Source organism: Macrobrachium nipponense, chromosome 11 (assembly GCF_015104395.2).
Source record: "Macrobrachium nipponense isolate FS-2020 chromosome 11, ASM1510439v2, whole genome shotgun sequence".
NCBI lineage: Eukaryota > Metazoa > Arthropoda > Malacostraca > Decapoda > Palaemonidae > Macrobrachium > Macrobrachium nipponense.
Genome location: NC_061087.1, coordinates 37,981,426 through 37,995,373, shown reverse-complemented (window position 1 = coordinate 37,995,373; position 13,948 = coordinate 37,981,426). Strand labels below are relative to the sequence as shown.

Sequence of the window (13,948 nt, the reverse complement as noted above, 5' to 3'; positions counted from 1 at the left end):
ATAAAGGCACTTTTTGATGGTTGGTTTGCTATATTTGGAGCGCCTTCCAAAATACCGTCAGTCAATGGGGGAGAATTTCAAAAATGAAAAAGTAAGGACGATGGCAGAAAGATGGAATATCAAAAGTATTAACCATAGCATCAGAATCTCAATGAAGCAACTGATTAAGTGAAAAGACTGTGAGCATAATCATAGAAAGTTTAAGAAAGATGATACAGGATGAGGAAGTGGATTGGTCTGTAGCATTAAGAAGAGTAGTGAATGCTAAGAGCTGCTTAATAAATAATGGAGGTTTCTCTCCTAACCAATTAGTACTAGTATTTGGAAAAAAGCCTTTCTTGCCTAATCTAATGGGAGAAGAGAGTTCAAGTCCTGCAAGCAGAGAGAAAGGTATGGAAGAGAGTGTAGTAAGGGATACACTGAATGTAATGCAAAAGGCAAGAGATGTGTTTTTCAAAAATGAGTCTTATAAAAAATAAGAATTGCTTTGAATAAAAATGTCCGAGAACATAAATTTGAAGAAGCAATAATGGGAGATGCAGACTTCTATAAGAGAAAAAATGAAAATGAATGGAGAGGACCTGCTCAGGTAGTGGGAGTATCAGAGAAAATGGTAGTGCTTAAACATGGGGATTCTTTAAGAGAAGTAGCTAGAATACACATTACTAGGATTCAAAGACTATCACCAGAAATAGAAAAGATACCAAAAGTACATAAATCACATATATTGCAAAAGGTAGTTCCTATACCCCAAATAAAAGGAATGTAGATAGGAATGAAGGAAAGGAGTTAATAGTGGGCTGGAGAAGGAATGCAGACACAGAAGAGCTTACAGAAAGAGATGTGGTAGAGGAAACAATGGAAGATGATGGGGAAAGTGAGTTAACAGAAGAGATACTCAAATTCAAAATGGGAAATAGAGTTACAGCTATAAACAATGATACAGGACAAGTAGAAGGATGGACTATATTAAGCCTTGCAGGAAAAGGATCAAGCAAATCTAAGGCTGATTTGTACAAAGTACAAGACTCACAGTCAGGTGACAAGGGATGGGTCAACTTACGGGATTATAGTCGTTCGGAAAAAACTGAAGATGAAGAGGAGGTATTGCTAGGATTTGAAAATATAAGTGTAATTGAAGCTAAAGAAAAAGAACTACAAAGTTGGAGAGGAAACAAGATATATGAGGAGGTAAATGTCAGACAAAAAGCTATATCTACAAGATGAATAGTAACTGAAAAGGTAAAGGGGGGGGGGGGGGGGGGAGGATATGTAAAACAAGACCGGTAGCTAGAGGTTTTGAAAATAAGATGGCTGAATGGGAAAAAGATGCTCCTACATGCAATACTGAAATTTTAAAATTTTGTTTGACAATAATGAAACTGAAAGATTGGAATAGTTATACATTAGATGTTAAAACTGCATATGTAACAAGGTGACAAAATACAGAGCAGTATATATAAAACCACCTATGGAAGATGGTTGGAGTGAATTATGGAAATTGAGAAAACTGTTTATGGGATCAAGGATGCAGCAAAAGCATGGTATTGTAAGGTGGTAAACGTAGAGGGAGAGCTTGAAGGCAAGAGAAGTTGACTAGAACCTACTATAGTCTTTTGTAGAAAAGACAATAAATTGAATGGTATTTTGTGTACACAAGTAGATGATTTTTGCTACGGAGGAGCTAAAGGATTTTTAAAGGAAACCATTGGGAAATTGAAAGAGAAATTGCAAGTAGGAGAACAAGAAAGTAAAGTTTTAAGTAACAGGTGTAATAGTAGAGCAGAAGGAAAATAGATTTTGTCTTAATCAGTGGCAGTATATAAATTCTATAAGAGAACCCGAAGCTAGAAGATTTACAGGTACGTAAAAGAGTGTTAGGACAAAAGGAGTTAACAGAGTATAGATCAGTAATAGGACAGTTGGATTGGGTATCGCTACATACCATGCCAGAAATATCATACAAAGTTAGTGAATTAAATAAAGCTTTTAAAGAACTGACTCAAAGATACAAGAGAGCTTATTAAAATTGTGAGAAAAACTTAGAAAATACGTAGTGGGAGAAGTTACAATAAGTGAATTGGAAGAAAAGAAAATTTATTGGGAAGCCTATGCAGATGCTTCATTTGGGAATACAGAAGATGGCCATACTCAATTGGGTTGTTATATCCTTGACAGGTGGTAAGAGGAGAAGTCCCATATGGTGGAAGTCCAGAAAATCCTGGAGAGTAGCAAACTCCACCATTGAAGCAGAAGCTCTGAATGTGGGGGAGGCCATAAAAGGGTTGATATACTTTCAAACATTTGTGGGAAGAGGTAGTAAAACACTAATGACTGCAATAAAATCGAGTACTTGGGTAAGTGGCAAGAGATTAAAAATAGATATTGCCACAATAAGGGAAACAATATAATCATCTGGGGAAATAAGCGAGGTGAGATGGATAAAAGGAAAAGATCAAATAGTTGATGTATTAACTAAAGCAGGAGTTTCATTGGAAAATATTAGAAATTATGTAGAGGGTAAAGCCTTAGAGAATATGGCAAATTAGAGGGGATTAGGTTAGGAAGAGGTTGGAGGGAAGGGAGAAAGAGATAAGTGTGATTATATACCAGTTTAGTCAGTGTTATTTTATTTTTATTTTCTTTATTGGTGAGATGTGGGTAATGTTCAATGATGGGAAACATGTGTTTGATTTCAGAAAATGTCTTGATGTATTTAAGTTGTGTTGTGACCTCACAGAAGACAAAATGGCAGCGGCATGGAGTGGAAAAGTAAACAATAACAGAGCGTGTGGAAGAGGATGCACCGAACTGGTGTTTGGTAGGGTAGGAGAGAGCTTGCTTTCTTATAGGAGTTTTTGGGTTGTGAGTCATGTTATGGTGTTGTTCCTAGTCTTAAGCTGGAATGTACTGTGACTGAGGAACGTGAACAGTTGGGTAGATTGCGCATTTGTGGCAAATAGGAAAGATTAGGCTAGGAAAATATTCAGCGCTGCAACAACAATTTTTTATTTTTAAGCGGCCGTAGGTTAGGGAAACACAGCTATGTAATTACTTGGTAAGTTACATATACAAAAAGTATGTTTAAATAATGAAAAAATAAAACCATATAAGTCTAGGAATTCATAGCTTGTTGCCACGAAAAATAAAGCTTTTATGTGACTGGAATCCAGAATCCATACACCATAGTGCAGTAGACGAACTTTTGGATTTAACATGGAGTGCCGAAGACATTTGAAGACCATGAATGAGAGTTGGTGTAAGTGATGGATTCGTCAAGAAACAAATTAACATTTTATTTAAAATTACAGTACCATATTTTAGATGATTTTGGCTGTCTTGATATGTCTATGCCATAGTGACTTAAGTCAAATAATCAGGAGTCAAAGAGGTACATTCCAAAGATATTTCATTAAGAACTAATAAATTAACTGTTAAACGCCGAATGGATGTATTAAACGTCGACGAAAATTGTCTGTTGGGTGCCGAATTGACGTACGAAACGTCGACGCAAAAAAAAAGCTTGTTTAAAAATTCGCGGAAAAATAGTAATAGGACTACCTGGCAAAAACTTTTGAATCATACACCTTGTGGGATGCTGGGAGTTCACGGATCAAACTGTTGTTTTGTTTACAGTCGTTACCCAGGCGCGCAAGGGCAAATTTCTTTCTTCTCGCACTAAAAAGCATCAGCGACACATCTCGGAAATTATTTTGTCACTTTGACATAATTTTTGCACCATTTTATATTAGCCGTTACATGGAGTATTATATATAAAAATGTGCACAATTTCATGTAGAATACAACAAAAAACAACCCATGGTTGTAGCCTTTATCAGTTTTGAAATATTTTCATATAAATAACGATAAATAGAAAAAAATTCAACCTTCGGTCAACTTTAACTCGACCGAAACGGTCGAAAACTGCTATTGTAAGCTACAACACTTACAGTCTAGTAATATTCAATTAATTACCTTCATTTTGCAACAAACAGGAAGTCTCTAGCACAATATTTTGATTTATGGTGAATTTTTGAAAACAATTTTTTTTTTTTATGTCTGTGCGTTACAAATTCATGCATCATATTGTGATAATATTTTCTCTGTGTTGCTTTGATCGTTTTACAATTTGTTATACTGTATACCAAATTCATCGCAATTTAGTGTACAATACAGCAAAAAAATAATTAACTCATTAGCTTTAACCGTTTTGCTCACAGCGCGATTTGAATACAATTACATATATGAAATTTTTTTCGTGCTGTCATATATTCCAATATTTATATATGATGATATTTATTTTCATTTCTGATGGTTGCATAGTAAACTTCAGGCAATGACAAAAAAAAGCAAAAATGAACTCTTAATCTTGAAAATTAAGCGTGCTGTGATTTAAAAAAAAAAAACTTTTTTCCACTTCGGCGCCCACTCGCGAACGTCGCTCGCATACAGGAGACACTTTCGGAAATACCGGCTTGGCATTTAAAGGTTAACTAAAGAATAATAATAATAATAATAATAATAATAATATAATAATAATAATAATAATAATAATACATAATGACAATAATCCTCAACTTCACACAGTGAAATAAATCTGGCAGAATATATAAGAAAAACTCTAAAGCAACTGAAGAAATTTGATGATATAAAAAACAAAACTGGAACTATACAGTGTATTTAAATCTGAAATTAAAGCTTCTGTAATATAAAACTCCATAATATGAAATATGAACAAGTGAAATAAAATAATGACCACAAAAGCTTTTCATATAATCTTACTTGAAGTCTTTAAAGTGTGTAGAGAGCCACAAAATATCAGCTTCATCTTGGCAATCCGTCACAACAAAGCGTGGATCCGTGAGATATTCTCGAATATACTTATAGTCAGCAAAGACACGTAATTGTTGGTCTTTGGGTAAATCCTCTACTTCAATATCTGGATCTGGGAAGGTTTCATTTACACGTCCAGACTACAGAAAAGAATGAAGGGAAAATATTTAAAATGACTGGTACAATACTTTTCATATATTGAAACAAATAACTAAATATATAGTGTAATAGTACTAAACAAAATATTACATGCCACCTACAGTAATTGTTAAATGGAAACATAATTACCTTTTCCAAAGAGTTGTTCTACTGTGTAACTTTAACCATTTAACAGTTCAGGTGGTATTGATTGATTGATTAAAGATTAGCTGGCGTCGCAACTGCTAATGGTTCTTGACACTACTACAATGGAATATATAAGGCATATTATGTATATGCAAGCAAACAAATGCATTCATACACACATACATACACACACAAAACACAAAATTAGAGAACTTAAAATAAAAGTATTAAAAACTCATTTAAATCTAATAAAATGAAATTAATAATGGAAAATCCCCATGAAAAAAAACAAATCAATAGATAACCATAAAAGGGATTTTGACGAAGGAAAAATCTATTTCTGGGTGATTGGCTCGTGTCGCCCTATGAAAGGATCCTTAATATCATTCTTTCTAGGTAAAATTAACCTAAAATTACCAGAGAAAAACAAAATTAAGAAAATGTCAGTAAAACTGACTCGCTCACTCTTAAAAGAAGTGTCGGTATGATAATAGGGGCGAGTGTGGAACACTACCACGAGACAAACACCAATTAGAACTTCCTATCAGAATCCCCCCAAGAGAGAGCTGATACCAACGGGCGATGCAGCCTCTACTACTACTACTAGAGGACGCCACGGACAGCAGCCCCTAGCGGACATCCTTAATCTAAAACAACTAAAATACATCTTGTCCTGCAAGGGGGGGAAATAAACCATAAAAGGGGGGGGTTTCATAGGGCGACACGAGCCAATCACCCAGAAATAGATTTTTTCCTTCGTCAAAATCCCTTTCTGGGCTCAGCTCGTGTCGGCCTATGAAAGAAGTACCAGAGAAACAGACAAGATGGGAAAAAGGGACAATGAAAAACAGTGTAAAATGATGGATATAATATAAGTAAATCAATTACAGCATTACAAATTAAGCACTTAAACTAAACTTATACTAAACAGTAAAATAATAGAACGTTAGTAATCTTAAAGTACTTAAATGGTAATTACAGAAAATTATAGTGATGCATGTAATACAAAGAAAAAGGGATTTACTTAACAAATTTACAAAATATACAAACTCATTGTGTCCTACCCTAGCATAAAAATAAGGGTAGGTACACTGAAGTCCATCATTAATACAAGTATTGCAAAATATATCAAACACATTGTGTCCTACCCTAGCATAAAAAATAAGGGTAGGTACACTGAAGTACATTATCAGTACAAGTGTGGATGTCCCTAGCAAAAAATAAGGGACAATCCACTATATGATTCAACGGCTAAGGCTATGATATTCGAGTAGCCTGGCGATAGGGTGAGGCTGTTGGCTGATGTAGGTAGAAAGGAGACCTGGATCTATGCTACAACTACTATACAGTATCAGGGGAAACAATGTTTCCCGCTGCTACTGCTGAAAACTTTAAAGATTCCAAGGACTTTAAATAATGCCGTTTAAAGACTGTCGGGGATTTCCAATCCAGTATACTTTTTAAGATCATCAAAATTCATATGTTGAAAATAATTAATTGAGGTGGCTACTCCCCTGATATCATGTGCTTTTGGGAATGACTCAGGGTTGGCCTGTTTAATGAAGTAAAGGATTTGTTGTCTAATACCTTTTACTGACAAAGTACCACCTTTTTCTCTCATGAAGAGAGCACCTGAGGATCTTGAAGAAGTACGAGATAGAAAGGCTCTAAGAGTTGATACTGGGCAGAGAGAAGGATCCTGTGGAAGTGGGATAACCTTCCAAGGAGCCCACCTTGCAAGAGGATCCTCATTTTTGGCTAAAAAGCTACGATCCGGAGCAAGTAGAACTTCTCCTGATGGGAGGAATTCCACATGCCCCGCATCCCTGGATAGAGCCGACAGTTCTGAAATTCTGGCTCCTGAGGCTAGGCTTAATAAGAATAATGTCTTCCTCAGGAGCATTATGAATGTACAGGATGAGTTGTCAGTATCTGAAGCTAGTTTGAGGACATCATTCAAGAACCATGAAACTGTAGTAGGCCTCTGAGAAGGTCTAAGTCTAGCACAGGCTTTAGAGATAGATGTGAAATAAGATTCAGTCAGGTCTATCTGAAAACCTACTTGAAAGATTTTCTTCAAAGCCGATTTATGAGTGGTAATCGTGCTAGCTGCTAAACCTTTTTCAAACAAGGACCTGAAAAAAGGATATAGCCAAATTAACTGTCATGGTTGTAGTGTTCGATTCTCTCAAGAAAGATGCTAATTTTTTAACAGCTGAGTCATATTGTCTAATGGTTGACTCTCTCTTATCTGATTCTAGGAAGAGAATATTCTGTGGGTCAATATCAGCATCTTTATTAGCCGCAAACTTCATGAAGTCCATAAAGTTAGGGTCTGGAGAATTCCTGAGGAAGCGAACACAGTCCTCATTTGTACTGATTGTGATAGCTTGGGATTGGGGATCCGTTGAGGTCGGAGACCCATTCCAGAGAAGAGGATACCAGTTGCTCTTGGGCCAGTCCGGAGCAATCAGAGCTACTATCCCTTTGAAAGACCTTAGTTTGCTTAGGACTTTTCAAGAGAAGATTCACTGGAGGAAAAATATAAATTCTCCTCCACTGATTCCAATCCAACGACAGGGCGTCCGTGGCATAAGCCAGAGGGTCCAGGTTGGGGGCCACATAGCAAGGGAGCTTGTGGTTCGCTTGTGAGGCGAAGAGATCCACTTGGAGACCTGGGACTCTCCGGCTTACCCACTGGAATGACCCGCCGTCCAGAGACCACTCTGATTTCCAGAGGGACTGACCGGGACAGGGCGTCTGCTATCACATTCCTTTACTCCTGCCAGGTGAGTGGCAGACAGATGCCATTTGTGTTTGTTTTGGCTAATGCAAAGATGGCTATCATGACATGATTCACATGCTTGGATTTGGACCCTCCTCTGTTGATGCAATGAACTACCACTGCACTGTCCAAACTTTAGCCTTAGATGAGACTTCTTCGGGGGAAGCAGTCTCTTCAGAGTGAGAAATACTGCCATATTGCTTTCCAACAATTTATGTGGATGCTGGCGAAATTGAACTGACCAAGTCCCCTGAACCTGTTTGAACTGAGAGTATCCCCCCCACCCGACAGGGATGCAATCCGTGTGAATGGTTAACACTGGGAGGGGATATTGAAGGGGTACTTTCTTGGCTAAGTTCTTTACTTTTGACCAAGGCCGTAGTTGGTTGCGGAGGATCTGTGGGATTACTGACAACTTGTCTCGATATTTTGGAGTTTGCTCTTGACCGCCAAATTCGATGTTTATATCTTTCAGCCTTGCTTTCAGAAGGATATCTGTTACCGAAGCAAACTGAAGAGACCCTAGGATTCTCTCCTGGTTTCTTCTTGACGTTTGCTTGCATTTTGAGAAATTGTCTGACAGATTTTGCTATTTCCTTCCGTTTGGCCACTGGAATTGAACAGATTGTGGGAAGACAAATCCCATTGGATTCCTAGCCACTGAAAACGAGATTCCGGAGTAAGTCTGGATTTCGTTTTGTTTATCTGGAACCCCAGATGTTCCAGAAAGTGAACTACCTTTTTGGTGGCTTTATGACATTCCTCGACTGTTGGTGCCCAGATCAACCAATCGTCGAGGTATGCTGCTACCATGATTCCCTTGAGCTCTCATAATTGTTGAACAACCACTTCTGCTATTTGTTTTGTGAAATACCCTGGGGGCTACATTCAGACCGAAGGGCATCACTTTGAATGAGAATGTTTGTTTGATTTCCTAGCCTGAATCCTAGGAATGGGCGGAAGTGCCTGGCTATAGGGATATGATAGTATGCGTCTGTAAGATCGATGGAGCATGTGACGGCTCCACCGCGGAAGTAAGGTCCTTACTTGCGAGAGGGTAAAGCATCTTGAACTTGTCGCAACGAATGAAAGAGTTTAGCTTTGACAAGTCTAAGATTACCCTTCTTTTGTTGAGCCTTTCTTTGGCACGCTGAATAAGCGACCTTGAAAATTTTAGATGCTTGACTCTCGCAATAGCTCCTTTCTGAAGGAGTTCTTCCGCGTAATCTGTCAATTCCTTTGACGGTATCTGGGGGTTGGATGAATTTTGATTGGAGGAGGATCTTTGATCCAACTCCAGCCAATCCTTTGGACACTATGCTCTGTGCCCAATTGCTGAACCCCCACCTGTGGCGGAAGAGGAACAGCCTCCCTCCTACCTGGGGAGCCTCATTGTTGATGGGCGGGTTGGCACCACGCCCTCCTCTGAACTGTCTGCTCCTCGTACCCCTTCCATGCGCCACGCTGACGAAAGTAACCTCTCGCCCCTACCTCTCGGCTGATTGTAGCCTTGAGCCTCATATGCAGGGTTGAAGGCCGGCGAGATAGCCGTAGGAAGTGGATGGCTGAGATTGAGGGGGCAACAGGAGGATAGGCTGATTCTGCTTTGAACTGGCAGGTTGTCCTTGTTGGGTAACCGGGACCGCCTGCACAAATTGCTGCTGTTGCTGGAGTTTTTTATATGGCTGGAACCTCTTACCAGCCTTCTTCGGTTTCTTACCAGCAGTGGGAACAGACTCCTGTTTCCTCTTCGAGGAAATACCCCACCTAGCTCTAAGGCTCTGGTTGAGCCTAGCGGCTTCGTGTGTACCTCGTTAACCGCGGACAGTCTGGGAAGAGATCCGCTCCCCCACATGCTAGAGGCCAAAAGTCTATTCGGCTCATGCCTAATGGTACCATTCTTGTAGGACATGCTTTCGGCAGTTCCTCCTAGCCTGGAAGAAGTCAAAAGCGTCCGTTAGAACCGTTCTGGAACTGAAGATTTCGCCAGAATCTTGAACAGCGGTTCCGTAGCATAAGAGAGGGCAGCCATTTCCGTAATTATAAGGGAATTGAGGGACCTGCCAAACCTGGTTCGCGCATCAAACTCTGCCTGGATTAGGGAATCCGGCAGCCTTGGTAGTTTCTCGCCGAACTGGTCCATGGCGCAGTCCGGTTTGAGCTTACCAAGCGTGAACGTAGCTGGCAAGTTCTCCCACAATTCTCCGAAGGCCGGGAAGAGCGGAGAAGTAGACTCCGCCTCCCTCAACTGTGGGATGGCTCATCCTTGAGGACTGCCTGAAGGGACTTCTCCACTAATTTTCGTGGCGAACGGAAGAGGAACCTCCTCTTCCGTCGCGAAAATAGTGAAGGGACTCTTGTAGGCCTGGAGTTTGGTGTTCGTACACTCCCAGTCCTCAAGGCAGTGAACCCATTCCCGCTGAGCATGATCTCTACTATATAGGACCGACTCCTTAGAGATCTTGTCTTCCTCGTCAGAGCCGTTGGCGTCAGCCTAGCATAACCGATGAAAGGCTGCGTCAGACCCGGAGGGTAAAACTCGAAGTCTCAATCCTTCGAGTTCCACACTCCGAGATAGAGATCATTCCATCCTTGAACGGAGCGTAGGCAGCTACTCTCCATGGGTTCTCCATAGAGAAAGCTGGCAAAGAGTCATATGGCGGGAGTTGAAGAATCCCAGTGCTTGACGCTGGGGAGACTGGAGGAGGAACCTGAGATAGCCCAGCTACTCGGTCCTCATTTTCTCTCATCCTGTTAGAGAGATCTTGAATTGATTGGCTAGACTGAGACAGAGTGTTTGACAACTGTGCAAACATCTGCTCGAAGCGTGACCCCAGGGCGGAGATTTGCGAGCCTATCAATCTCGCCCACCCTGTTGCATCACCCCTGCCTGAGAAAAGTAGTAGGGATCAAAGGTGCTAGGACCTGCTACCCCTACCGGCGTAGCCGGAGTGGAAGCGGTGGAGGCGGGAGAAGGCACTGGCTCGGCGGGAGCGCGAGCCTTCTCCTTCGAAGCCTTGCTTCTGGAGCTCTTTGGGTGAGAAGAGCTCGGCTTTGCTTTCACCGCACGGCATAGGAAGTCGACGACTTCCTAGCCGAAGAAGACGAAGACGACTTCCTAGAAAGTTGTCTTGGCCAGAGTCTTCCGTTCTCTCTGTCCCTTCACCTTTGGGGGTACAGAGAGGGCGGGAGAGCGGGTAGGGATCTCAGATCCCACAAAGCCGTTGGAATGAAGCATAGAAAGAGGGGACATGGAGAAGATCCAGAAGCACCCAAGGAAAGACCTTGGGCGCCCGACACACCTACCTCAACCAACAAATCCTCCCCCCCTACCGCCATAGGTTCGATGTTAAGGTCCAGGGCAGCGACGTCCGGGACCGACTCCTGGGAGGCTACGACCTCAAAGGATTGCTGGAGGTCTTGCTGGATGGAGGCTATCAGCGGGGCGGGGCAGCGGACAAGGGGTCAAACGTAACCAGTTGACTTGCCCGCAGGGGAAGATCTGGACGGCCAGCTTTCTTATCCAGAATGTAGGACTGCCTTTGGCGGCGTTCTTCCCGAAGGCCCGCCCACCACGCTTTCAGGGTGGCGAGGGCGACTTCCCTCACACCGGTAGCCTGAAAGAAAGGCAAGATTAGTTTCCAATGGTGGAACGGGGTTAACAACTTACGGCTAAAAGTTGTTAGTAAAATGATAAGTAAGCCTATAACGGACTTACCCCATCTCCCAGCTGACCGACCAGGTCGTAGCAGATGGCGCAGGCTTCAGGGTGCCAAACGATCATCTCGTTGTAAGACGTGCACAGGGGGCGTGAGACTACATTCATCATGTCCACAGGGGTCGAACAGCGTCGCGTTACACGCTGGACCTGGCAGTGGTAGCCTGTAAGTGGAAAGATACATGAGTACCAGGTAACACTTACAGTCTAACAGATGCTCCGCTTGTGCCGGAGCGATAAAGTTTAGATTAAACCAGAGCCCCGCCAAAATACTGTGGTAACCAGGTTGGTTGTGATCTCTAGGCTATAGCTCCGCTGATGGCGGAGACACAAAAGAGAAACCAACCAGGAGTGGTGGTAAAAGGAAACCACGACGGAAAATGGCGGGGATGAAATAAATTCAATCATATAATACAATTCATTGAAAATAAAATTAGGGTATATCCTTAAAAATAGTGATGATAAAGTAACCTCCCTCCCGCCCGTACTAGAAGAGTGCGCGGGTAAGAGACAAGCTCACTTCCGGTAGCGGGGGAGAGATGAAAGGGATATAGTAGGCAAGCAACCGACCACTAGAGGGCCCACCCGCCCGCTAGCGGAGCCAGTAACCCATAACCAAAGGTGCCCCGGCTGCGACGGAAGGCTCCTTTCGTATAGCGAGGCAGGTGGCTGAGCAACTGGGGAGGGGGGGAGGTCTCGAGAAACACGGCAGGAGCGAGAGAGAGGGGGGAGGGATGGCCTACTCCTCCCCGCCTCACCAACTACCGCATGGAGACTCGGTACCTCATGAGTGGTCGCCCTATACCGCCCGTGGGAGGAACCCCTGGCCGCCTCAGAGAAGTGGTACGAAGGCAACTGAGGTTGTCATGACAACCAAGGGGTCCCCCAGCTCCTCCCTATACCATAAGGGGAGGGCGGGGATAGGGTAAGGTGCGATGGGACCACGTGGACCGCTAGTGGCCTAGGCCGCGAGCAACACAACCAAGTGAGATGCCACGTGAACCAGTCTGTACCAAGACAAGGAACAAGCACCTAGGCTAGCTAACACCCTAAATGTAATAAATAATACATCGAAAAGATGGAAAAGACACTTTTTAGTAAAGAGAAAGAGCCCAGTAGGAGGCAGACTGTTTTCCAAGAAACGAGGGCCTACTCGGAGCCAGCGATAGCCGATGAAGAGCAAGAGCCGGGATGCTGGCCGGAAATAACAAATAGCCCTAAATACCAAACTAGAGAAAAATGGTAGGAGGGCTTTTTTTTTTGAACTAGCTAACACTCGATGTAAAAACATGAACGTAATAAAGTAAGCCATAAGTATAAGAAGTCCCAGTATGGAGGGGACCGGGAATTCTACGAGGCAGCATGGCGCCGCCACGAGACACAACCAAGGGAACCGTATATGACCTATTAAGAGGAAAATCAGGTACCCGGAAGATAAAAAATTTGTGGTAAAATATTACTTATGAGTTACTTAAACTTAGCCGTGCCAATAGCTGAGCGTTCCATGGTAGAATATAATGGGTAAATCCAAGAAATAGCACAGCACAAGAAAAATGGCGACTTGTCGCTAGCGCTAAAAATTAAGGATGTCCCGCTAGGGCGCTGCTGTCCCCGTGGCGTCCTCTAGTAGTAGTAGTAGAAGGCTGCAATCGCCCTTGGTATCAGCTCTCTCTTGGGGGGATTCTGATAGGAAGTTCTAATTGGTGTTTTTGTCTCGTGGTAGTGTTTTACCACACTCGCCCCTATTATCATACCGACACTTCTTTTTAAGAGTGAGCGAGTCAGTTTTTTACTGACATTTTCTTAATTTTGTTTTTCCTCTGTAATTTTAGGTTAATTTTACCTAGAAAGAATGATATTAGGATCCTTTCATAGGCGACACGAGCTGAGCCCAGAAAAAACTATTATAAAACCTAAAGATTAAAAGTAAAAATGAAATCTTTATTTAAAATACCAAAGGCATTACAAATTAAAACAGGCCGCGTGTATTAAAATCTGCCCCTAAAAAAATCTTTGCATTGGGAAAAAAAAAAAAAAAAGCCACCTTCAGCTCCCCTGCAACTTGGGAGGAAAGTACCTCTCTCTCTCATCTGACGACTGGGGCACTCAACTATCATGTGTCTGACTGTCAAATGGTACCAAGCAGTCGTTACAATAAGGTTTGATGCTCACATTCATTAGAAGCCATGTGTCATTTTCTGGGCTCAGCTCGTGTCGGCCTATGAAAGGATCCTTAATATCATTCTTCTAGGTAAATTAATCTAAAAATTACCAGAGAACAAAAACAAAATTAAGAAAAATGTCAGTAAACTGACTCGCTCACACTC

The 13,948-nt window shown here is 42.0% G+C and overlaps 1 protein-coding gene across 1 annotated transcript in view; it reads right to left on the bottom strand.

The window, feature by feature from the left end:
- The window catches only part of LOC135205405 (tubulin--tyrosine ligase-like protein 12), a gene marked incomplete in the record, with an annotated part of 315,120 nt that overhangs the window by 108,879 nt on the left and 192,293 nt on the right, over positions 1-13,948 (bottom strand). Inside the window, 1 exon segment of the mRNA XM_064235914.1 lies at positions 4,783-4,973. Within this exon segment, the coding sequence (XP_064091984.1) occupies positions 4,783-4,973 (191 nt within the window).